Source organism: Dinoponera quadriceps, unplaced genomic scaffold (genome assembly GCF_001313825.1).
Source record: "Dinoponera quadriceps isolate SergipeBrazil2010 unplaced genomic scaffold, ASM131382v1 scaffold1069, whole genome shotgun sequence".
Lineage (NCBI taxonomy): Eukaryota > Metazoa > Arthropoda > Insecta > Hymenoptera > Formicidae > Dinoponera > Dinoponera quadriceps.
Genome location: NW_014555200.1, coordinates 725,738 through 751,887, shown reverse-complemented (window position 1 = coordinate 751,887; position 26,150 = coordinate 725,738). Strand labels below are relative to the sequence as shown.

The 26,150-nt window shown below is 47.5% G+C and overlaps 4 protein-coding genes across 10 annotated transcripts; 3 read left to right on the top strand and 1 right to left on the bottom strand.

Moving 5' to 3' along the window:
- Positions 1-407: 407 nt before the first annotated feature.
- Positions 408-2,659, top strand: LOC106743400 (allatotropin-like). The gene is made up of 2 exons (XM_014617192.1): positions 408-1,543; positions 2,175-2,659. The coding sequence occupies exons 1-2, from the start codon at positions 1,278-1,280 to the stop codon at positions 2,323-2,325; spliced, it is 417 nt and encodes a 138-aa protein (XP_014472678.1). The 5' UTR covers positions 408-1,277; the 3' UTR covers positions 2,326-2,659.
- Positions 2,660-3,453: 794 nt separating this feature from the next.
- Positions 3,454-11,985, top strand: LOC106743514 (zinc finger CCCH domain-containing protein 18-like). Of its 4 annotated transcripts, none has more exons than XM_014617428.1 (8): positions 3,454-3,781; positions 4,558-4,783; positions 5,010-6,131; positions 6,294-6,799; positions 7,716-7,975; positions 8,208-8,621; positions 8,892-9,269; positions 9,537-11,985. In XM_014617428.1, exons 3-8 carry the CDS (start codon positions 5,030-5,032, stop codon positions 9,946-9,948), a joined length of 3,072 nt encoding a protein of 1,023 aa, XP_014472914.1. In that variant the 5' UTR covers positions 3,454-3,781; positions 4,558-4,783; positions 5,010-5,029; the 3' UTR covers positions 9,949-11,985. The 4 variants fall into 4 exon arrangements, with proteins under 4 accessions (XP_014472914.1, XP_014472912.1, XP_014472913.1 ...); XM_014617426.1 differs by having other exon boundaries at positions 4,465-4,783; XM_014617427.1 differs by lacking the exon at positions 4,558-4,783.
- A 149-nt stretch (positions 11,986-12,134) lies between these two features.
- LOC106743515 (FIT family protein CG10671) lies at positions 12,135-15,179 on the bottom strand. Its single transcript, XM_014617431.1, has 2 exons — positions 14,834-15,179; positions 12,135-14,750 (listed from the first exon to the last, which is right to left on the bottom strand). The coding sequence occupies exon 2, from the start codon at positions 14,326-14,328 to the stop codon at positions 13,144-13,146; it is 1,185 nt and encodes a 394-aa protein (XP_014472917.1). The 5' UTR covers positions 14,329-14,750; positions 14,834-15,179; the 3' UTR covers positions 12,135-13,143.
- A 397-nt stretch (positions 15,180-15,576) lies between these two features.
- On the top strand, positions 15,577-26,092 carry LOC106743539 (CKLF-like MARVEL transmembrane domain-containing protein 4). Of its 4 annotated transcripts, none has more exons than XM_014617486.1 (5): positions 15,577-15,849; positions 20,515-20,663; positions 21,534-21,707; positions 22,870-22,968; positions 23,254-26,092. In XM_014617486.1, exons 2-5 carry the CDS (start codon positions 20,529-20,531, stop codon positions 23,386-23,388), a joined length of 543 nt encoding a protein of 180 aa, XP_014472972.1. In that variant the 5' UTR covers positions 15,577-15,849; positions 20,515-20,528; the 3' UTR covers positions 23,389-26,092. The 4 variants fall into 4 exon arrangements, with proteins under 4 accessions (XP_014472972.1, XP_014472969.1, XP_014472968.1 ...); XM_014617483.1 differs by having other exon boundaries at positions 15,577-15,876; XM_014617482.1 differs by having other exon boundaries at positions 15,577-15,931.
- The last annotated feature ends 58 nt before the right edge of the window (positions 26,093-26,150 follow it).

Genomic DNA, 26,150 nt, shown 5'->3' with positions numbered 1-26,150 from the left:
GAGAGCGTCCTTAGGGGCAGCATCGCCGAATACTGCGGGGAAATTTCGCATACGCATTGGCGGCTAGGCGACATACGACGGCGGCGGCGGCGGTTTTAGCGCCTTGTGTCGCATAAGAGCCGGCTCGCAGAGTTTCATTTCAGAGATAAATTCTCGCGGGGAGGCACTCGCGTCCTCGATTGCGGCCATCTAATCGGCGGGGATTTCAACGCGACGTTAAATGATTTCGATCGATCGGGCGCATTTGAGAAATTGAAAAAATATTACGACCGGCGGCGGTGGCGGCGGCTGTGCCGACGTCAGCGGCGGCTACGACGGCGTCGGCGGCCGCCGGCGACGCCGATATCGGCGGCTTCGTACAAAACGTCGTGGAATAGTCCCGGAGGCCAGTTCTCAGCTCTCGCACGTACGGATTAAGTCGACGTCCTTCCTCCTCTTGGAATCTGCTCGGATTGGGCTTGACAGATTGCAAGACGCGTATCGCTATCATTTCGAGCATTCTTGCCGAACGAGAAATATATATATTTTTTCCAAACTAGAAGTATCAATTTAGAGACGATTTCTGACTTTCGGAAACTTACGCGTAGAACGCAGTTACAATCGATAACTTTCTTCTAAAATTTCGTTAAAATATAGTCAGACTTAAATATAAACTTGGGAAGTCTTGGGAAGAGTAATCATTGGTCGGTTTAAATTATTATTTACATTTAGGTAAAATTACGCTGGGAAATTTGCAAAAAGTGCGATATGGTAAAACCTAAAAAATATCTCCGAGTCGGAAGAAGTTATGAGTTAAACAATTTATATTTCATGTACTCTCATTTTGCTCCATTTTGAGCGAGTATAGAAGTTATGACTTGACCTGTATCATATTCATTTATACCAGTGATTGTTTTGTTGTAATTTAAGAATTTACGACATAAATATTCTGCATTAAACAATTTTTATCTTACGTATATCACAGTAAGTATAAATTATAGTTAAAATGGAACTGTTACACGTATTTGCGGCGGCGATGTGGTGCTTATGCGAATCAATATACACAAACGCTCCGATGTCCCGTGAAATGTCTCGTAAGAAGTTCATATTACAGAGATTAAGGAATATATGTGCGCAAGAGAACGAATACCGAAGTATTGTTTAATTTATATTAAATTATAAATACACGCTTTCAAAAAGAAAAGCCATTCTTTTGCGATTAGAATACGCAGCAACAGCCTTGCAAGGAACGTTCATTATCACGCTCGACGTGTCTTGTTTCTTTATATCAGGAAATCATGAGAGCGGTATTAGCGATCACGTTGGTCTTGGTGGCGGGACTCTTTATCGCAATGACGGCATCGAAGAGTTGCGACTTCGAAAAATTGAAGTATCCTCGTGTCATCAAGCATCGGACAAAAGTGAGGGAGATCCGTGGCTTCAAGCCGGAATACATCTCTACGGCGATCGGATTCGGGAAGAGGGAGGGTCCCACGGAGGTCCCGGACTTTAGCAGCCGCGAAGAAATCCTGTTGTCTCTTCTGCGAAGCTTTCCACATTCCGGGTGAGTATGTTCCGCGGACTCTGTGAGTGATAAGATGAAATCGAACATAGAAACAATATTTCGATCGAAAATATTACGATTGATGAAAATTTCTATTCACTGTCCGCTTTCGTTAAAATTCGAACTGAACCGCAAGAAAAACATCGAAGGAATTTTGTATCACATATATAATTGCGTATATATGGTGCTAAAATTTACTCCTTACAACGCCGTATGTTAATCAATTGGTACACTAATCGGACGAACAATTCAATTTTACGTTAACTGAAGCAGTTTATAAGAAATATATTATTTGTTCCACAGGAATATCGCAAATCGATATTTTTTAATTTGAAAAGAGAAATACCTGAATAAATTCTAAAATACTTATAATTGAAATTTACAAGATATTTGGCCATTTTGCAATTAATTTTACAATTATATTCTTATAAATCTGGAGAAATTTTGCCATATCCAAGCACAAATATTCAAAAAATATTCTAGAGACATCCCAGGGATATTCAAACATTCTGAAATATTCTAGGATGTCTTTTAAACGTTTGTGCTGCACGAGAATGTGTAATTACTTATTGAAAATCATTACAAGAAATATATACGGAAACACATGTAACGTAAAACATATTGTTTGCAGGATACCTGCGAAACTGCTGCTTCCGGTAATATGGACGAATCCTGCGTTCGTCAGCAAACTGATGCACCGGTCGATGCAGAATGTCGAACAAAACGACGAGGAGTCGATGATGGAGCACTCGAAGTCTGAAAGAACGCACATGCTATATTAATCCTTTTGTCAAAGCACGACGGTTTGCGAGTTCTAGTCCGTTAACTTTGAAGACATTCTCGTTAATTTTTCGAATCCTCGAGTATCTCTATGAGATTGCATAGGCGCTACTTTTCCATTACAATCCGTTTCTTCGTCACAAAGAAAGCGTGATGTTAAGAAAAGAGGAAGCGAGGGATATCGGAGTTTACGTTTTTCATCTGGCAATCGATGTACAATCAACTTCGTCGTAGAATGATATCATAGTAATAATATGTTATGTGTCGTATGTGTATGTATATATCGAGAGAAACGCTGAAACTGAGATTCTTTTCTTGGTTATTAAAAAGTACATGTAAAATTAGAAAAATAAACCGAAGTGAGAAAGTAATACTGGAAAATTATTGCAGGCGTGTTGTATCTTAAGCCGGCTCCGGACGATGTGGCAAATATAAGCGAACGTCGGAAATTATATTGATTATGTATGTTTTATTATATCATGTTACATTTATGTTATATTATCACGTATGTTACATCCGCCAACATACGTGATCAATATAACTGCCAATGCTCGCCTACGTTTCTCTATGTTTGCTATATTGTGCGGAGTCGGTTTTACAATCACATATTATTCATACAATGTCTTCGAATTTATACGCTCGTTCGGCTTGAAACGCTTGAAATTTTTCGCCGGACGTTTCGATTAACACATTCAATTCTGAATACACTTCAATCTACAGAAAATTCTACAGAATATTTTAGTTTTAATTGTATTCTCTAAGCGCCATTTTGTCATGTCGGAACGACGAATCACGTAAGCGCTACATTTGAAAATTCAAACTATAAGACTTACGGTTAGATTCTTAAATTTGAACCAATTACGTTACCAATTATATAACCTTTGGTTGCGTTCAGAAAACACAACAGTTGAGTATTTTGCGAATGTGATCGAGCTGAATCTAGGGATTTAACAGTAAAGACCAATAAGATCGGCGACCGCTGACTGATGTATTTTCCGAACGCAGCCGAACGACGCTTACAGCGCGCGAGCGCCGAAAAAGAACGCAGCCCGATGTGCACGAACGCGTCCATTCATACAACGCGCCTATGTACACCCCCGTCTAGTATCGAAAAGTCCCATGGTCGAATGTACACACACATCGAATCTACTCGATCGGTTGGACGTGTTCGCTCGCTCGCTGGTCGTTCTTGTTCTCAGGTTCCGCGACGTCGGCAGCGAGAGACGGCGAGAAAGAGGTTTGACAAAGGAGGGAAGGATCGCACGACGAGATCTCTCGCGACGTTTCGGGCGGTGTAAATCCGCCGTGGGTGCCCGTGGGGGAAAGGCGGTTTAAGAACGTACACGGGTTTGCGTGTATAAGCGAGAACGTAAGCGTTCTGCGAGAGTGACGCCGGCCGCCTTGTGCCTCGGGGAGCCTCGAAGTCTCCTAAGGCCCACAGGCATACGCGCGACCAAGGTAAGATACCCACGATGCCATTCTCATCGCGGACTGTTCATCTCGACGAAACCGATGAAGTGCGCACTTACATTCCCCTCCCCCCGCAAACCGAACCACCTCACGATCCGAACAAACCGTTTCTCTCATCCAAACAAACGTCCCTGCGAGTCCCCGCGATCTCGATCGCGGTGCGATGTCGCGTAGTACGGCCATAACCTCTCCGTGTGGTCGTCGCTCGGGATGGTTTCCGCGTGACGTCCGTTTTGGGACGAGGAGTGACGGCATAACCGGAGCTTGAAAGCTCGAACGGTTACGTCATTTATGATTAATCACGCCGATTGATCTCTCAACATTATTTCACCGCAATCGATACTGCGGGCTCGTTTCATGAGATTCGTGCACACGACACAAGTTTTCCTTGGATGTTTTTATTGAGAGCTAACGTTTCCACAGATGTTATCATGTGGCAAAGTCTAATTAAACTGGGAAAATATTACTCTGGTAATGTGTGACTCAGCAGAATTACATTTTGCCAGAAACAGCAATTAATATTGACAGCATTATAGTACCCCCTGTCAATCATTCACAGTACAGTTTATTTCTTCATGTACTTTTTTTTATCCCTCATCTTTCTTCGACTCGTCCTCCCCCAGTCCCTCCCAGTTTCTCTTTCTCCATAGGGCCAAAAAATATTCTTTCAGGTTGAAAGTTCGTTCGCTATAGTTTCTAGTGCAGTAAAAAAAAAGTACGGTTTGTGGTTTATCGGTACTTTCTTAGTTTGTGTTGTGTTCAAGTTGAAAAGTTCCAAAGTTCCGCGCGAGTAAACCTGACCGAAAAACAGTATCGTATCGCACATGTGACGGCGGAAGTTCGGTTTGAGTAAATAAAGTATAACAGTTCTTGATAAAAAGAAAAAGTCAGAGAAAAAGTTGTGCTATCTAAAAAGTATGTTCGACGCGTTATGGATCGCGCGCGTTGTGCCATCAAGAGCGAGTACTGCACAGTCTCTAATCGACACAGGTAAGCCCTGCGACGCTACTGATGCAGATTTTTCAGTGCTACATTCGGTCGCCGTATGTCGCCTGTTCATAGATTTAACTTGTAACAAGTAAGAGGAGAGTTTGAACGTTGCTGTAAACTTTAAAGATTTCGTAAAAGAGAGAAAAAAAAGAAACGAGACGTTCCCGTTCCCGTTCCCACCAGAAGTCGCCCGCCGCCCTCTCTGACGCGCCTCATTGTTTTACAGGCTGATAGAGATAGTTCAGCATGTCCGATTCTGGTTCAGAGAGTACTTCCTCGGAGGGTTATGACGGAGATAGAAATCGTGTCACTACCACGGACGATGTGACGTCGTCACGTTACTCGCACCACTCCTCAGGATCCGGACGTAAGTCGCCCGCGAGCTCGATCTCCTCCCCAGGGGTCAAGTCACCCGGCTCGATATTGTCCGGCCGAGACTCCAAGTCGCCGCGGTCCGCGTCAATGTCACCCAAGTCTCCACGATCCGGGCTGATGTCTCCTAGCGAGGAAGCCTCGCCGAGGTCCGCGAGGTCACCGAGGCCGCCGAGATCCCCGAGATCGCCGCGATCCCCGAGGTCGATCCGTAGCTTGTCCAAGTCACCGCCGGCGTCGCCGAAATCTTACCATTCCGGGAATAACTCTCTCGACTCGCCTCGATCGGACCGCAGCTCGTCTCGCTCGCCTGTGCAGGACAACGGCTCGTGCCTCTCTCCGCCGAACGACTCCAAATCTCTGCGCTTCGGCGATGCCGAGTCGAAGGCCTCCGACTTCGAGGCCGACACGCAGAGATCCGGCGACAACTCGCCCAAGTCGTACTCGTACAAGAACAGCGAGTCCAGACAGAGCACGCCCAAGTCGCCCAGATCCGATCCTAGCTCTGTCAAGTCCCTGATGTCGCTGAGGAGCTCGCCGAAGTCCTACAAGTCCGGCCCGGCGTCCCCCATGGACGATCAGGAGTCGGACAAGCATTCACCGGCGCATTCGGGGCCTCGCTCACCCGAGGAAACGAAGAACGGCTCGTTTAACGAACTACTGGACGGCGAACAGATCTCGGACGGGGATATCGAGGACGAGCCGGAGCCCGTATCGAAGGCCAAGCCTGCGCCTATGACTCACGGTGAGGACTTGTCGGACGTGTCGGATCTTGAGAGCATAGACGGCCTCGAGGAATCCGGTAAGCAGAATGCGGAGGAGGACCAAACCGAGAAGCCGGATAACAAGCAACCGAGCAAGAATGACGAGGAGAGCGTGGAAAAGGAGGACAAAATTGCCCCGGTTGGCTTGGCGGAGGAGAGCGAACAGTTGGATTTTGAAGCCGACGGCCAATGGAAAGACGAACGTGACGAAGGTAATGCGTGTGTGCAAATCGAACGCTTCGAATCTGAGCGTGTAAAATTTACATAGACGTCTCACTACGTGACATTAGAGCGTAATCATTTAATAGATTTTAGCAAAAATGTCGCAGTGTACTTTGAGAAAAGGTTGTCTCATGTTGCCGCTGAAATTCCAGGTGAGGCCGAAACGCCGAGTGGGAAAGACGCTAAAGAGAACGCGGACAAAGACAATAAAGATAAAGACAAGGACAGGGAGAAGGCGAAGTCGAAAGAGTCAGGTGAGATAAATGACAAGGAAGAGGGAGAGGACGACGGGGAGAAAGAGGAATCCGAGTTGGAGGAAGGCGAGCTCAGCGACGGGGACGATGCACGGCCGGAGGAGACCGAACCGAGGCCCGTGTGTCGTTTCTACAATCGTGGCCAGTGCACGTGGGGTGTCAGCTGTAGATTCCTGCATCCCGGCGTGACAGACAAAGGTAATTACACGATGTTCGATATGATAAGGCCCATGGCGTATCCACCACATGCCGCTGCCGCGCCGCACGAATATCGATCGCACATCGAGAGACCGAGTATGGCGCGTTCGTCGATACCTGGTTACGGTGCCGCTGTTCATACCCCCAAGGTGGAGGAGGTGCCGACGGAGTCCGCATGGGAACGTGGACTGCGGCATGCCAAGGAGGTGTGGTTCGCGTAAAGATGGGTATGCACTGAGCGGACGAACGAACAACGCCAATGTGCAATTTAAAATGTGTACATTCGCGTCTAACCAGGATTGACTGGAAAATTCCAATAGGCGGGGAAAAGCACGGTAAATGCTCGTTTTTACTGTCCCGGACTTTATCCAATGGAATAAACTAGCAAAAAGTATTTTAAAAAATTAAATCTGTGTTTACGTTTATTTTAATCTCGTTACACTTTTTAAGACACCGTTTCAGTCGTAAGGTTTTTATACTTGCTAATATTCCATAACATGCGTTTCTTATTGACGTTATTAACAGAATAGAATATAAAGCAAGCGTTTATACGGTGTCTTCGTGTTTTTCTTCTAATGCATTTTTCAAATTCTCACGTTAACTGATTACTTCACCAGTAAACGATTTACATAGTAATTACTTTGACACAACTGCGTAGAAAATTTTGTAGGAAATATAAGCGCGTACTTTCCACGTGCGTGCAGATTCTTGCGCACAAGATCATAGCTAAGACTGCAGTAGAGTGCTTGTGAGTTAAAATATCGATAAAAAAAGTTTCTTACTTATTTTATCATTTTTAATAGGAAAGACCAGAATTTTTGCCGGTCTTTTCCGAAAAATACCAATTTTTACCACTGACACGGACTTCCAAAAACTCGGGAATTTCGCCAACCCTGGTTTAAACGCACACATTTTCTTTGATAAGCTACCTTATGAGCAAATCAACCCGAAATATTCTGTTCGAATTCGTTATGGCATACACATTTCCCAAACTGTGAAGAACGGACGTTTGCATTCACCGTTCCTTTCTTGTTCGTTCGCTCAGTGTATATCCAGCTTAATATTCCGAAACTGACGTTGTAATTGATAATCGAGCTAATCTCTCGCCGCTTCTTGTTGTAGATGATGCGCAAAGCCAACAAGCGGAAAGAATCCGACATGGATTTCGAAGAGAAGAAAATGAATCTGAGTTTGGGGCAAGATGAGCTCGACCGGGAAGCAGGGTATTATGTTAGAGCCGCCAGCCCCGAGCCGCCGGTTGAGAGATGGCCACAACGGGAAGTCCCGCGTAGAGTGCCATCTTCTAGACTCACTCCAGACAGGTATATCGATGAACCCGAGGGATATTATCCGCCGCCACCCGCGTCGTCGGATTACTACAGGTGAGATGATGCGACGAACTTATGATCCACGAGTCCTGAAGAACAATTCTTTCAACCACAGCGCTGCCATCCAGTCACTCAAGTCACTTTTCGTCACCTTTTCTCTCGAGAGGCAGTAACTTTTATTTCACCTTTTTTCGGATCTCGACTGGATGGCAACTGGAACGCTGCAACAATGAAGCTCGATCGGTTCGCATGCCTTGTTTCTTACCTCTGTGTTTCCGCTTACCAGGAGAGTTCATTACAAGGATCGTTCAGCTGAGTACAGGGATCGTATCGATTACCACGCGATTCCTCGTGGCACCCATTCGGTTTCGCCACCGCCGCCGCCACCACCACCACCATCACACAATCGTGATCGCGAGCGGGAACGAGAACGTGAACAACGCGACAGGGAGCGTGACTATTACGAAAAGTACGAGAAGAAGCACAAACGGCCGTCGCGTGAGGTCATCGTGGAACGCATACCACCGACGAAACCTTGGCGAGAAGAGGAGCCGCCTCCTGTCGAGATTCGAGCCCGAGGCGACGAGTGGGCCGATCCATGGATGCGGCGCAAATCCCCGAGCGCCGTCCGCCGTAATACATCGTCGCGACGACCACGCCGGCAGTCTTATTCTTCGGGCTCGTCGTATTCGTCAACTAGGTATAATGTTCAGATTTGCACACAATATAGGCTGTATTGTATATTTCTCCACTTTCATGATTTTCACGATTTGTTTATCCGCCAAAATTTAAAGAGGGGGGAAGGGCAAGCGAGCCCTGGCTACGCTCATGATCGTTGTAGTGCGTTTGACCGAGAAAAACTGCTCGTACTTGTATATCCATTACTCAATTATTTAATTATTTAATTTGATTCTCTCTCCCTCTCTCACTCGGTTACACACGTAAACGTACAAGGGCATCGTCTTTTTAGTTCTAGCCGTAGCTCGAGCCGTTCCAGCTACAGTTCTTACGATTCCCTGTCCAGGTCCCGTTCACCACCATCCCCTCCTTCTAGAACTCGAGCTGGCAAAGGAAAGACAGCCGCGAGTTCGCCGCCCTCGAATCCTCCTGCTGTTGCCGCGGCTCCACCTCAACGAGGTGCCATGTTAATGAATCCTCCTGCTCCATCACCTCGCCCACCCAAGGGTTCTATCTCCCCTACAACGGGTACGCTGCATCGACGGGCCGGCTTGAATCCACCAGCACCGAGCCCACTCTCGTCCCATCGTCATCATGAAAAAGCCAGGGACAAGGCGGCCATTGCTGCGGCCGCTGTAGCGAAGATCATTAAGAGTCGCTCGAGATCTAGGTATGAGAACTCGAAATCGCTCGTAACACTCGTATCGATATTTCGATATCACTTCATGACAAAATTCCAGCGCGAAGAGACGAAACTGAAAGTTATTTGATTTGATTTTTAATTAATAATAATATTCATCAAAGTTATTTATGGGAAGTTAGAGTCACGGCTTACTCAATTGGCGAGTACTATAATTCTATATATGTTTCTCGACTCGTAACGCATTTTGTCGCGTGGTAAATGCAATTAAGCGAAAGAGGGACACGCACGTTTTAGATCATCCCATAGTAGCTCAGGCTCTGAGAGCAGCGGGAGCAGCAGCGACTCGAGCGAATCGAGCTACTCGTCATCGTCCAGCGAGACCCGCCGGAGGAAAGGCTCGACGCCGCCGATAACACGCAAAGATTCCAAGAGCATGGACGCTCTGAAGCTGGGCGGCGCTAAGCAGCAGATCAAGCTCACGCTGAAGCCGGCGAGCAACGCCAGTGCGGTGAAGAAGATCGACCGTAGCGCGCTGATGGCCGGCAAAAAGCGAGGGCTCGACTCACCACCGTTGATCGACAGCAAGGCGAGTGTAGCCGCGGCGGCTGCCAAGGCCGCGAAGAAGGCGAGCTCGCGGCGCGAAGAGTTGCTGAAGCAGCTCAAGGCCGTGGAGGACGCGATCGCGCGTAAAAGATCGAAGGTTTAGAGTGTTAACGGAAGAGTGTGCTGACGGCGTGGTGCGTTTCTTAATACGCTGATGAATACGTACACATGCGTATTTCAATGTTTTCTAGTTATATTCTGCAATTAGCTCTTACGTCACGATTACGCGCGAGGTAAGGAAGAATGTGACACGCCCGTTGGATTGATGGGTACGTTACTGTTCACGAATATTCGCAACTGGCGAACCTGCCGTTCGCTTCTCAACGAGCCGCGATTGAAGGAGAACGTCTCGCGAGAAAACGTGTATACAGAAACGTCTTTCGTCAATTTCGCGCGATGGACCTGTAGAGGAAAATAAAATCTATGTGTTATTTTCTCTGTACTTGTTTTCTCGCGCGTTCGAGAACGTCTTCGGGAAGTAAGCGTTCGCGATTGCTTCGACTAATGGAGTTGATGTTTACAAAAATTGAAGATATTTCGGAAGGAAATGAACATTTTTTTTTCTTTTCACAACGTTATGAAGAGCATGGAATGCCGTGAGATTTTGTGCATACATATCCGGAGTTCCTCGAAATCGGCGAAGGGTTTTCGTATTTCCTCGTCAGTGACTCGTCGTTATGAAATGAACGAACGTCGCGAACGACGAGGAGCAGGCAATAGGCGGAAGTTGCGAATATTCATTATTAACTCTGGTATACATACAAAAAAAGGAAACATGTTCCCAAACAAAACAAGATTTTTATAATACAAGAATTACAATTGAAAGATATTTTTGTTTTTTTTATCCTAAATTTTTCTCTCTTCAGGTTGAACGTGTCACGATCACGTGTAACACACGTACAGTCATGCCGCGTTTTCAATTTACATGCGAGTTCAGTGACAGTCGAAGGATTATTTTTACGTGTAGTGTCGATAAAGTCTAGATCTACAATAGGTGTAAAACCTTCAGCCTTTTGCTCTGAGCAGTAAAATGTAACGTAATTTCCGACAAAAGGTGATCCCCGCGCTGCCAAATCGTCGTAATAACGTTTAAATCTCTTAGGAATTGCCACGTCTGCATTGAAAATGCTTCTTTGCTAGAAACTGCGTTACAATTTAGTGCTTCGAGCAAGAAACTTGCTACATCTATCGTACCAACATTGTAGTTAAGATTGTCAAGGAACAAGAAGGAATACGCGGTGAACGATTTCTAGGAGTATCACAGAGGCAGATCTTTGTGTGTATGTTTCGCATATATGTAGTTTATTTGATTGAATATTCATTAATTGTACTTTGACACACATGCGCATAACTGTTGCAACCACAATGCAAACTTTTGTGACGTGTTTTTCGGTGGAAAAGCTTGGTGAGAAAAAAAGTGATATCAATCGTCGACGATAGATGTGAGCGGAAGTTTACTGTTGCACTACGATGGTCGTACGCGTATGTATGAAATGTAAGCTGACTCTCTGACGTTATTTTTCGTGACGTAAAGCAGAAAAAGAATCGACCTTGCCGAAGCGATTGTAAAAATGCGCCGTGATGTTGCTATCATCTCCGATCAGCGGGCGAGACATTTTAATTTGTAATTAAAGTCTGAGATAGGAAAAACATGAAATTTATTATTAACGAATGTCGCGAATTGCGCATGTTTGTACTGCTCTAACGATAGCCACACGTCTCTCCTTCGAGATACAAAGAACATTATCATTTTTTTTCTTCCCGGCTACACGCGAAATTTCTCGTTTTCGATGCACGAGAAGTCCTCGACATGATCATCCGATGACCAGTACGCGATGTATTAGACGATCTTTTCTAGATAAGCCTAGCGACGCGAGGGAACTGATTTCAACGGAAATAGTGTATAGGCGAATATATAATCCTAAAACCGCAGAAAACTGTGCCACGCGCGAGAAAGAGAGGGAGGATTTCGTATTAACAGAAAACGTATATATATATTTTGTACTTTCCTTCCGTGTATAAATATAGTGTGACGAGATGCGCTACGCTGATTTCATGCCATGAGAGCACTACATTAACTTAAGGGACGAACGCTTTGTTAACGACAGACTTTATTAAATATAAGTTACAAAACAAAGTATCCACAAGAGTGTTATCGAAAATATCGACTTCACAACGCTAGAGAGATTAAGTTAACTTTTTAAGTCGCTTTAAAAAAAAACAAAATAGTCTTCTTAACAATCCATACGGAGGCACCCAGAAAAACCCCGAAACAGGCGCGTATTCTTGTTTTTTTTTTTTTAATCTTACACATCTTAAGCGATTTTGATTGTCGCACCCCAAACCTAATAATGCCTCAAAGAACACGCGTGTGTCTATCACGTAAAGTTCGAGCTTTGCTCACACGCGAAAAAACGAAGGCATCTGTGTGTGTATGTGTATATACTGGGCTTCAAAACGGTTTGAACACTTTCTTCGATGCAGTTCAATGAGAGAACTTAACTTTCGAAAAGGAATTTTCTCATCGGACCATCGGTTGCGTTCCAAAAACTGCGTCGAAAAGTGTTCAAATCATTTTGAAACTCAGTGTACTACACGTGTGGATCGAGAAAAATCTTCGGATGAAAGCGTTACCCTGTACGGAGAAAACAATGCTGTCACATCACGATAGAATTGGCCAACAGCGTCGTAATTGGAATAAATCTTGATTCAACGGCGATATCACATTGAAACTGTTACTCGAATTATTCACACAAACGATATATATTATTTTTTATCATTATTATACCAATATTTCTTTGCTATTGGATCAAGATTTGCGCCAATTTACAGCATTGATGAGCAATTCTGTTGACACAACAGCATTTTTTGCCTCATGTAGAAATACTCATACATCCGAATCGATTTAATTTACGGACCGAACATTCGGATATTCATTTAGATATGTCACGCATAAAAAAGGAACGTTCCATCGCTTCAAGATTAACGACTCGGGCATTTTGCAAGATCGGCAGATGAAGAAAATTAATTTATATTTTAAAATCGCACTATGCTATATTATCGTAGCGTTGGTCGACGCAGAGGACGAGCTCAGGCGATGCGGGTCGCATACATTCCTGATCAGAATGGTGAATTGCACATTTTAACTGGAACAACCGAAGCACGCGCGACTAGATCAATCGATCGCCAGCCCCAATGATCGGGCGTCTCGATGCCGGCGCAAACATTAATCCGAATATTCGGTCCTTGCGTTCGCGCGAACCGAATCTGCGCGCAATGTTCGAGCATCCGAACTCCCTTACACTCTGGAAGTGGACACGTCGAGGTCCGGCTGCCTGTTCGACGGGCTCGGTTCGGCGGTTTCCTGCACCGTCGTTCTGATGGGCATGCCCATGAACTTGGGCATTTGGTTTGTACCGTTCAGGGTACCGCGTCTCATCCTGGCGGTGCCGGGCTCCGTGCTCGTCTTCGTCTCGTTGTACTTGAAGAGACCGTCGCCGGGCGCAGGCAGGCCGATCTTTGGCAGCTTGTACCACCACTTGTACGTGACGTACCACGTAAGGACGGCGGCGACGCCGCCGAGGAACTTCTCTATCATGATGTGATAGTAGAGCACCGTCGATACCAGCATAGTGTCCCAGAGCAGCTGCTGCATCGTCATCGCCACGAAGAGGCCGCGCAGGTACGGCGTGAGCGCCCGGTGCGCCTTCTTCAAGAACTCCAGGTCGGTGTTGGAGATGTTGCGTAGCGGCCCGGTGCTGGTCTCGTTCGGCGTGGCGCGCGTGTGCTCCTCCCGCATCACCAGGTCCTTGATGCCCTCCCAGCCGACGAGCGAGGAGCCCTCCTCGGCTAATATCAGGCTGGAGTAGATCAGGATGAACGTGTGGCCGGATATGTCGAGGCCGCTCCAAAATCTGCCCGACTGCAGGCACCTGGCCTTGGACTGCAGCTGGAGGTCGCGCGTGTTCAGGCATCTGCCGTAGTTGGTCTCCACGTAGTTGAACAGCTTGGTCCAGGCGAGCCAGGCGACGGTGGCGAGGACCACGCGGCCCAGGTGACGCAACAGGATCGGCCGACGGCCGCAGCCGATCGTGTGCGCCGTCAGCACGACCCAGGGCACTATCACGGTCAGCAGCCAGCCCCAGCCCCACTTGACGAAGTACTGATTCAGCGCGTTGTCCGACCTGGAGAAATAAGTGCGCGGCATTGCGATGAAGTCCGCGATCAGCGACACCGTGAATATCGTGCCGCAGTAGATGGCCACCTTCAGCCGGGTGTCGAACAAGAGCGACTTCTTGCACACGTGTAACAGCATAGTGACGAGGACGAGGCCGATAGAGCTGGGTGCCGCGGTCGGCCGAGTGCCACCTCGGTCTTCCTGTGTGGAGTTCGGCCGGAAGTTCATCCGACTCGAGCGAATGCCGCCGCCGGTCCCGACGCCCCCGGACGTCGTGTGAATACTGCGTCGCTTGCCGGTCGCCATCCCGAAGGATATCGCGGGTTCCCTCACTTCAGGACTAACTACTGCTGCTAGCTATCGGTGCGTGCGCTCGGCGATGTCGTCTGAAAGCATCGCACCGCTGGACCCACCAGGTCCGCCGGGGTTAGGTTAGGATTAGGTAAGCAGCACGTTACACCACTTGGCTTCGGCTGGCCAACGCAGCGCTGGCTGTTCCAAATCTCGCCTCGTCGCCGTTGCCTCGGTGTCCGATTTGCGATAATACGCTCCGTCATCCACTGGTTAATCCCCCTCCCTTGGACCTGCTACTCCGTCGCGTCACCACGCGCGCCATGGATGTTCTTTGACCCCGGTGTACTCGCCTGGTGGACCTTGGCGTTGCGGAAGGAGCGAGTGACGTATGTCCGTGTAATGTTCCGCCGACGAGCCCCGAACACCGCTTGGACCTTTAAATCCACACACGACCGTCAGACGTGCTTTTCTCGCTGATGAGATGATCACGTTCGCTCGTCCAGCTCCCCCGACGTACCTTTCTAAGATTCCCCTCCCGCTGACTTCTTCATCCTCGGCTCGAGTAGACGTTTTTCACACGTAGAGAGCAGGAGAAAGCGGGACTACTTTTCATGGCCCGAATATGAGGTTCACAAGACAGTCAAGATATCCATTGATTGACTCAATTGCACCGGGTCCCTCGTGGTCAAGTGACTAATGTACGATGCCAAGCGAATTAAAGGGTCAATGTCGAGGACAATAAATTAAAAAGTCACAGAACACGTTACTGTCACACGCAATTCGCGTCGCTCGAGGTTCACGGCGACGGAGGAGGCGGGCAGGTCGCGTTCGAAACTCCCAAACATCATGGTGGCAGCATCTGTCAGGCGCGCGAGTTGCCACTTGAAGTTCGAGTTAGTGTTGCCAACTTGAAATGTTGAAATCCGTCATATACTTCTCTAAAATAAGTCAAAAGTAATAAATAAGAAATAAGACACAAATATGCATTCAGGTTTGCGGATGTAATTGTCTCTTTTCGCTAAACATGATTCTTGCACTCTAGTTGACATTTAAATAAGCTATTGAATTGACAGAAAATGAGCTAAATTGGCGACACTGCTATATCATCCGCGGATGCCGTCACTCGGTGGTTGCCGAACTGTTCGAAACCGTGTTCGAGTTACACGCCCGACAGGTGTCGCCAGCTGGACGCTGAGCGGCCGGGACGCGTCCTCTCCGCGCCCATATAGATCCGTCCTCAACGGTCGGCCGTTTCGAAATACGGCCAGTGTGTTCGCCGCTGCACGTCCGGGAACGCGCGTACGCCTCTCCGCTTTCGTTCGGCGACATCGTCGGCGAGTACGTCTCAAGGACGGCCGTGACAAGAGTGGCACTGTGTGCCCGAAAGGGACGAGCGTCCGTGAGGGAGGAAGAAGCGGCGGGAAGGGCGAAGCACGGGGGAGCCGCGTCGTCGGGAACGATCGCGTGTGTGGAATCAGGCGTGCGTTCGGCGCCTCGTCATCGGGCGTCATTGGCAGAAAAGAAACAGCATCGGTGCGTCTTTGCGTCGCTCGACGAAAGGTAGCGGGAAAGAAGGAGAGGAAGAACGCGGGAGGGAGAAAGAGAGAAAGAGGAGGTGAGAAGTGACAGAGAAGTACAGCTGAGCCAGTAACAGGTGGAACGGTAATAACCGGGCACGCTATTAGATTGTCGCGAGCGTAATATTGTTGCACGTACGCGGAGTTGCCGGGACGTCCCGCCGGAACTCTCGGGACCGCTTCGGTGTCGCCGTGAGCGAGTCACACGTGGAGCGTATGCTTTCTCCTTTCTCTCTCTCTCTCTCTCTCTCTTTCCCTCTGAATTCAGGTTTTCGCTCGTCGGCTATTAACGACTCGCCGCGTCGCGATTTCCACGACGCGACGCGCAGCCAGTCGATAGCCGCGATGATTTGACACGTACGTCGCTCGCTCTGTCTTCTTCTCGCCTGAACGTGAGAACGGCGCGGGGCGTAGTTCCATATTCACGAGTGAGTGAGTGAGTGAGCGCGGGGTAATGAATGAGCGAGGTTTCACGTGATCGACGCAGTTTTTCTCTTTGTTGTTTTTTTTTTTTTCGCAACGACAGATCAAATTGAGCAAGCTCGAGAACGGAACTCCGCGAGAACGTTTTTCTCACGTATCATTTTATCGACGCGACAACGGAAAGTTGTCCCTGCCGAACCAGTCTGAATCAATACGAAAACATTACTTCTGTTAATTCATTGCGCTGTAAAATCCGCGTAGATGCTTTTATCGGCCCTTTATTGCCCGAAGGAAAATTATCGACTAACTTAATTGTTTACGTTCAATCTTCCGCCCGTTTCACGATGGATTACAAGAGATTACTCGGCAGTCGCGCAACACTCGTACGCCTATTTTTAACTGTTTGTAACAACAGTGCCGCGTTATCGTTACGTTATCGATACACGCAGCTCTTCCGCCACATGTATCCGCGTAAATAACGGGCGAAAGAAAATCGTCGCTTCTCCGGCGAATCCGTTGAATTTCACTTGTCTCTCGGCGACAGCCGCGCGATATCGCGCGAAAGAACGTCGACTTTCCGCCTACAACTTTCACGCACACATATAAACGTATGCGATGCATTCCTCCGCGCGCGCGACACCCACTCGTGCGTGACCGCTGATATCTTCAGCGGCCGCGATAAGATGAGCGCCCTGTCAAAGAGCAGACCGCGCTTACGAGCGTGCGGTTATAGGTCTTCGCCATTTAATCTGCGAGCGTGGCTTTAATTCGCGCCACACGGTGACCTCAGGACGAGCATTTCCGCCGTTTTGCCCGAGACCTCGTCTTATTATCTACGCGGTGTGTGTGTGTGTGTGTGTGTTTTAATTACGACAGATTTAATTACATTAAATTATACGAGTATCTCGGGACATCGCGCGCGCGTACACACGACGATATTCCTGATCGATATCGTGCCCGATATACGCGCGAGAAAAATAACCCGTCGTACACAATATACAAGTGAGAGATAACAACTGCTTATAAATAAGATACCAATCCGCCCGATGTTTCTTCGCGCAGATCTTTGTTCCTGTCTGTTGGAGAGAAGAGGATGACGGCGGAAAGAAGGAGAGAGAGAGAGAGAGAGAGTGAGCTCGAATAATCTGATCGAACGGCGGAATTGAAACCTTGAAGGATCACATTTTGCTGAACATGAGCGCGCTTTGATGAGAACGCTAATTTTATAGATTAACGATACCGTGACGCGTGCAGCATTGTCATAGCACGTGCTCGTGCTATGACAGCGTGATATATTTACGGTACTATGCGCATATACGTAAGCTCACAGCCCGCTTCACGCTCCTCTCTTTCTCTATCTGTTCTTTCATCGTGGGAGGATTTAACGACCACGTGTACCGCCGCGCCTCCCGCACGCTACTCTCGCGCGAACTGTCACTATCTATTTCCAGGCGGGATGACCTCACACCGCGAGATTAAGTAATTCCTGCAGCATGCGCTTGCAGTGACATAATACCGAGACAGCGGTCCGTAACCCTAATCTTATAGTCGACCGGGAGCGTCTTCGAAATACCCTCGATCTCGTGAGGTATACCCGATAACACTGGTCTCTCGTGACACTGACTCTTAATCGCTCAGATTACGGAAGAGAATTTCTTCCTTCACTGCTACTTTAACATTTTACCTACCGTTATACGACTACGCTATACGATTTCAATACGGCTTGAACACTTTGCACGATGCTGTTCGGAAGAACAGCGGCCGATGAGAGATGGTGATTTAATGAGAGATCTTATCTTAAGGACGTGTCACTTTGTATTAAAAAATAACTTTAAAAAAATTATGCGAAAATTACGAAATTGATCTACATTGTATCTAACCCTTATCGGACGCTAGCTTTTTATGCGTGATTCTCACTAGGTTGTAGCTGGTTTCGGTAAATATGCGAACTTGTCACCTTCTACGTGACGTACGACCGCAGCGACGAAGTATTGTTGTCACGTGAGAGATGACTTACGACCGATAAGGGTTAAAAGTGACACGAAAAGTTCGACAATAATTCAGAGCCTGCGTTAAAAGTTATTCCAGTTTAAAGGAGATTGTTAGATGAATCATGTTAAAATCAAGTGTACAAAGTGTAATAATAGGCTTCCGGGCGATAAAGACCCACTCAAAAGCGTAGGCAGTAATCTAATCGATCAACCACAGTTGAATATTTTTAGATCGTTAGGAGAATAAAGGCTTTCCCACACAAATTAACGTAACCATAAACGTGAGATGTAAATTTAAGCTCAAGAACCCATCAAGATATGGCTTTAGGTTTGTGTACTCTAGCAGAAAATAAAGGTGATCATGTAATTAGGATACAGATTGAGTAACTAAGATTTCAACCAGTTGAATCCTAACTACTTCTTGCTATCAGATTCACCGTCAAGAGAGAGAGAATTCTATCTTCTTCTAGAGTACGTAAATCTAATGCAATATCCTGATTGGGTTTTTATCAGAGATTTTACGTCTTACGTTTATGGTTACGGAAATTTATGTGCGAGAGCTCTGATCGACCGTTAGTCAATTTGCTTACAGCTTATATGTTGAGTATCTCATGGACTTACCCGAATCAAAATTTTGGCCAAATCTGTTCACTCCTATTGTGCTAATTCTCTAGCACAATAGAAGTTAAGATAGCAAAATAGGTCCAATTTCAAATCTAATGATATCATTCATTTCTACTTCGGCCTTGATGATATTTTAAATTTCTATTTTCGTTGTTTAAACGTTAAAATAAATTGCTCAAGGTAGCGTTAGAAGAATATTAAAGAACTTCCTTGTTTCGTGGAACAATATTTATTATATAATTAAATAAATTTTTCTTACTAAAAAGAAATATCTTCTCCGGATAATACTTTTTTTTTCCGGTTAATAATTTTTCCTATCAAACGACATGTTTATTCTACTGAAACATCTCCATTCAAACAAAATATTTGATATTAAATGCTGTTGTTTATATTAAACGAACCCAAATCAAACAAACACGTACACTAAATTTAGATTCACCAGAGAAACATTTTTCTCCGTGCACAGGCCGTTTAAGTAGGCGCGGACTGTTCTCGAGAGCGTCAAAGTGGCGTCAAAATTGCGACTCTGGTACAACTCCTCTTTCGCCGAAGATGTATTTTCGGTGGAGTTATTACTCCGACAGAGCCCGATGCTGCTTCGGGACCAGACGCGCGCATCGATCATCTGTCGTTATCGTCGACGCAAACGCGTTTACGCCTTTTACGCCTGCCCGATACGCTCGGTCAATCGATCCGTGCTGCATTTTCATCTTCATGTCCTTCGGTATAGATCGCATGCTTGCGTGCTCCGCACACTGGCGCGACGTCGAAGGGCGATCTCCGTCCCGAAGGGCGCGCAGCATCATCCTCCTCGCAAGCGCAGTCTCATAGAGCGTTAATTGTAAAAGGTGTGCGAAAAATCATGTGCCGGGCGGAGAGCACGGCCTCTCGTGCGCGCGTCAGCTTGATCGATCGGCGATTCGAATACCCTGAAAATTGGAGACGGGATTAATTCGTCGTCGATTGTCACCGTTCGGTTATTCTCCGGAGTCGGATTAATTGTGGCTTGTTGATTGAAACTCGAGGGAGCCGGAAGTTGACTGTGCAGGCGTCTTATGTGGCCTAAAGTTTATTTATTATCATCGGAGCGACGAGCACTCGACTACGCGTGCACTCGAATCCGCGCTCCTTCCTTATTCCTTAGCCGGCGAAGTGCGCGCGTTTACGGCACGGGACATCTACCACTGATGGATCTTTATTTTAAAGTCTATCTTCCTCATCCCTCGAGTCGGGCGGCTCAGTCGATGCGCTCTGTCGACCGCCCCATTTCGCTTTAGACGCGCCCTTGCGAGGAATATCGTTGTAGTCGCGCGCCGCTCCGGACAGCGACGACTCGTACAGTCGGCTGCATTAATCACGCTCGCGTACGCGCTCTTGCCGGCCCAGCGGCTGCGACTTCCCCGCAATAACGCCTGTAAGAAAAACGCATATACGGCGATTTATCGGCGCGGTTTTAATCACGTGGCCCGATTGTCCGATTTAGCTAATGAAATCACGCCTGTCACACGTGGTCTCCCCACGTTGACACGCTCGTCGTTCGGTGAGACCCGGTGCTTTACGTCGTAATTACCTCGTGATTTCAGAATAATCACCGACCATGGATCAAGGCTTCCCGGGACAGCACACCACCACCACGACCGTGACGACCACCACCACGACCGTGCAGCCCAATGTCCGGTTCGATCCGTCTTTCGTGAGAACATTGCCCGGCCTCTTGAAAGTCGTGCAAGTGGTGAGTGGCCTGTGACGCTTGTATAAATGACACCATTAATTCTATTCCTCCTGTCCTGTTCCCTAGGCATAGTGATATCGGGAATTTCGAATCAGGCGTCTCATTTCTGAATATTCGTCTGTCACGATTGCTGCTTTCAGACATCCTTGCCGGCCCACGGAATAATCAAGTAGTCATGATGCACGAATATTCGCATATGATGATGACTGATTGGAAATTTTCGATGTCGTTCGACCATGCTTAGGGAGTGGGATAGCGTTAATGGAGTCTCCCGGACACGGGGAAAACAATTGCGTTGGTGCAACTGAATTTTCCGTTGCCTAAGGGCCGGGTGAGAACTCGGTTGTAAGAACAGAAAGATTCCTGCAAGAGGTTTCCGCACAGTCAATTGCTCCCAATTGTCTTAACCGTGTTTTAACGCGGCTGAATGTTCACACGGCTGTTCTCAGTCGCAGTAACAGAGATTTTGTTTCCCGTCATCGAGTTTTCATCCGGTCCCTGTTCATTTACGGATTTTTTTCCATGTATATTCACAGCTCCTCTCGCGAAGAGGACGCGTCTTTCCCCAATGGAGATTCCTTATAATTCACCGAGAAAATATACATTACATGTTAATTAAAATTACTCACACGCACATACACACACGTAGAATGTTATGACGCAAAACGCGCGTCAGCCGTGAAGCAGGATTACAACGCGCGCGTTGCAAAGAGGATGGTCGGTTGCATCACCGTACTATAATGGAGTCTTAAATCTCACGCCGCTCGCGCGACAGCTCGCGGGTGGAGCTCTGCATTTGTGCACGCTGCTCGCCCGCAACTGCTGCGCAACGGTTTCATGAATGATAATCGCGCCGGGCTCTTCTTTCAGGTGCTAAATCTCCTGGGATTTATATGCATAATGGTCTCGAGTCAGAGCAGTCACAGTCGGGGAGGATGGTTCAATACTGTGGCCATGGGTGGCTTCTGGTTCACCGGGATAATGCTCGTGCTCTACCTGTTCCACATCATCGAGAAGTTCTCCAAGATTCCATGGCTCAAGATTGTAAGTCGCGCCCCGACCGATTTTTGTACATCGCGAGATCTTTCTTTTTTTTTTCCCATTTCTTCTTTCATTTTGTCCACCGTAAAGACTTTAAATAGAAGCGAGTGCACATTTTGCGGTGTGCACTGGTATTCGATAACACCGGGAAGAGACGAATACACCTGTAATGCCTCTCGTGTGTGATACGGGAGCAGGCGGGTGAAAGCCGGCTAGAAAGTTTCCACGCGCCACGTAGGAATCTAAAAATCGACCTGCCGCTCCGACTTTTATATTCACGGGTGAACGATCGATCGCGGGCGACGTAATGGGGGCGGTCGTCGTCGTCGGCCGCGGACCGATGATCGCTCGTAATCAGGTTAGCCTTTTTAAAACGTAGCATTACGGGAGAAAGAGAGAGGCATTACGCGACGCTTCTCGTAATGCCACGTAACGCGTGTCGACGTCCGCTCCTCGGGCCTTCGTATGTATGCGAAGAAACGAATTTGAAATCTCAGTTGGTGTAATTGAATATGCAGGGGCCGGACGAAAATTCAAGGACAGGGAGCCATATCACCGCAACAACGTTCGTCTCTGCTTTCGGCTGCTTTGAAACCCGATCGATGCAAATGAGAACAATTGACTGAGTAGAAGACTCCTGCAGGAATCTTTGTGTTCTCACAGCCGAATTTTCGTCGGGTCGCCGGATAACGAAAAATCAGTTATACGGAGAACTGAGTTTTTTTTTTTTCGCGCAAGGAAAAAATCTCAGTTCGTGTGATTGAATAAGAACAGGGCGAAAGCTCAAGGACGAGAAACTAGGCTATCTCGAGACATTCGTGTGTAAACACATTCGGCTGCTTTAGAACTCGATTGAGACAATCGAGAACGATTCATTGAATAGAAACTTCCTCCTACGCGCAAATCTTTCCGTTCTTAAAGCCGAGTTTTCGTCCGACCTACAGGTGACATAAAATTCAGTTACGCCAATGGAGTTGTTTTTTCCTGTATACATATACCGTTACTTCTTATGAATTCAGTCTGAGGTCACCTCTACGATCTTTATCGCGTAATCGAGTCGTTCGATCGAAAGAGCGAACGGAGAGAGGGAGAGAGAAAGAGATAAGATTACGAATTAAGGCTACTATCCATTTGCACGCGGTGATTTGTGTGTGCTTCCTTTCAGGAATTCATATTCTGCACCGTGTGGACCGTTTTCTACCTGCTGGCCGCTTCCCTCGCAGCTGATTATGCGCGCTACACAGAGGCCTTCGGTGTCGCAGCGGTAAGAATTCTCCCGCATATCTGATCGTGAATGTTGTCGAAGTCACACGTGGAAAGCGGAATTCTATAATAACTCGCAACAGAGGCGTCCTCCGGTTTGCCCACAGACACATCTGTCGGAGCCTCGTCGCGAGTATCGGGACAGTTTTAGACCGTCTCTCGTTCGGATAGTTTTCAGTTCCCGATAGTTTCGGACCGTCCTGGAGGTCCGACGATCGCGTGAACACGCGCGCTTACTTTCTCTCTTTCTCCATCAGTGTGCTTGATACCGTTTCTCTCTGCGCAGTTCTTCGGATTTTGCGCGATGGTGGCGTACGGCTACGACGCTTGGCTGAAGTTCCACGCGGCGAAGAGCGGAACGTTGGCGCAGGGCCAGCACACGCCGAAACAAGTGTCCACCGTCACTAGTCCGGCGTACTAAATCGAGAGAGCGGCGGGGGATGAGGAGGAGGAAGTGGCCCGAGGTGGATGGATGGACCACACACCCACCGGTCGGTCGACCGAATCGATCGATCGATCGATCGGCACACATATCGTTACCTGCATGCGGGGCCAGCCCTTTTGTAATTTTCCGTGCGTTTCTTTCGCGCGCTCCTCGCAGGAGGGGCGTTCAGGGAAGAAGCATGAGAGAGAGAGAGAGAGAGAGAGAGAGATACTCTCGTGCTTCTTTCGCTCGATGTTTTTTCGTTCGATCGCACGTCCACACCGGGCTTTGAAGCGGTTTGGAACGTCTTCCGAGGCAGCTACAAAAAAGTCACTTCGATGAGTTTCGAGACACATATGCCCAGTAGAATTTTTATTCTCAGTAATTCTCAAGAGAAACGTTTTCCTATCGGGTACGAGATGTGTTGCGAAACTCGTCGGAAAAACAGTGCTGTAACTGTTTAACGACCGACCTTATAGCCCATGTAGCACATGTTAGTTTCATACATGTTCTTTAAACGTATATATGACGTTTCATAAACGCATTACATACGTTTAAAGAGCGTATATAAAAATAACTGTGTTACCTCGGAGTGAAAGCCGATGATCCAACGAGGGAACTCGATTTCTGGGGAATGTCGGAGACAAGGTTCTCTCATTGAACCATTGGTTGCGATTTCCGAGTTGCAAGGGAAAGCGTTCGAAGCCTTTGAACTTCAAGTGAACAAACGCTGAAACCGTCTCGAAAACCGTCTCGAAAACCAGTGTACGCGCGTACGTACGTGCGTGCCACTCATTCTTACCGTCACCGGCGCACGCACGTACGTACATATCACTCTCACGAACTTTCCTTTCGACTGTCCCTTCTTTCCTTTTGTACTTCGTAACAAGGCAATAATCTACACGCTTTTAGCGTAAACGTTAACTTATATTCTAACGAGAGGCGCCGCCGCCGCCTGCGTCGCTGCGTCGTCCTCCGACGAGCAACGATTGTTAATAATACCACGTTTACAACGTTCGGCGCGTCTTTGCTTTCGATCGACTGTTATTTATGCGGACGATGCGTGTGTACATACATATTACCTAGACATATTTACACATATCACCTCTCTGTAAACGTTGTTGAATCACTGTGTCTTAAATTATTGTTAGAAGTCCAGGCGACACGCCTCTTCTTAGGCATCGTTGTCGCGCCGCCCGGCCGCACGACATCGGGCGAGCGCCGGTGCGAGCGCTAGATCTATTTTAATCTCTCGCTCCTTGTTCGCAACCAGCCCCGGTCAATCGCGTCCCGCAATGATCGTTTTCCGCGGAATAACGTTTCTGCCGACGAACCGTTTCCCGATTCCGTAGAGATCTCTGATCCGAAAGTCACGCCGAGGCATATCGGCGAAGAGCGAAGTATTAATGTTTCTGCGTAATGAAATCGATCCCGAGTGCGGATTCTCAAATCGTTTGCAGGCAGAGACCCGTTTCTGTAACTTCTCACGACAGCGTCGTTACGTTATCGCGCGTATTACGGGAAAAGGCGCAGCTTTTCATCGTGGATTAAATTTGATAACGATAACGTAACGGGAATCACACTGTCGTTATTGAAAGTTACAGAATGGGCTTACAAGGTTATACAGAGCTCGAAGGTGAAAATAAGGAAACGCTGAATCACCGTGTAACGATCTTTCTCCCCTCTCGTCGTGCGTAGCCTTCTTAGACCGTCGTGTAGACTCTCTTTAGATCGTCGATACCGCGCTTTGTCGCTCTCCTAACACACACACACACACACACACACACATGCACACAGGAATCAAACGATGCAGTCACGATGTCGTGTGAATTTTACACACAGAGCGGCGCGAGCGAGTGATGACGGCCGACAAGATGCGGTTCGACGCGTCATTTTCTCGTGGCGGGCAACATATCCGCGGCGCAGCCGTCATCATATCGGATTATCGTATCTCGTTGCGCGCGGTAGGCGTGTATCTCGCGCGACTCTCTCGCGATTGTACGGCTCTCTTCTCCTCGTCCGCCGGACGGAGAGAATAATCTGTTAACTGTTTACAATCGACGAGTAACCCGCACCGTTGCGACTCGACCTGCGAGATGTATATTTATTAATTTTGTTATCTTTATTTCTCGACCGAGTTTATACGAGCACTGTTCACTCGCTTGCGAAACGAGTGCGAGCACATTTTGTCCGATAAGGTCGAGAGGAAACGATTGGGAAGCACTGCTCACAGACTTTGCACGATAATCGGCGGTCCCGACAGATGTCGAATGACGGTTCGCGGTGTAAATAGTTTTATCCGCCTTTTGTCTGGTAGGAGAGTATATAATAATAATAATACTTACATTTTTCCTGTGTTCCCCGTTGCAACTGTCACGTCGAATATCTCGTGGACCATCACACTTCGTCGGCTGCTGTCGTAATCGATATTATATCGCGCCGGTTCGCGAGAAAAATGGCTCGCGATCCTCCGATGACGCTCTCGCAGCTTCGTTGGAGAAAACGTGCTCGAACCGTCTCGCAAACGAGTGTAGATCCGTCGATATGTACGCGACGCAGTATACGCTATGTCAAACGTCTAGTTGCAAGATGCAGCGAGACGACGTAGATGTTATTATGCATAATGACGGTCGACGAAATGAGACCGATATCAGTAAGTGTACTCAACGAAAATAAATCATCGATTGTTTCCCGAACGTGAGATACGACTCCGCTCTTCCCGAGCCCTTTTTACAAGCGTAGAATGAGTTTTATGAAAT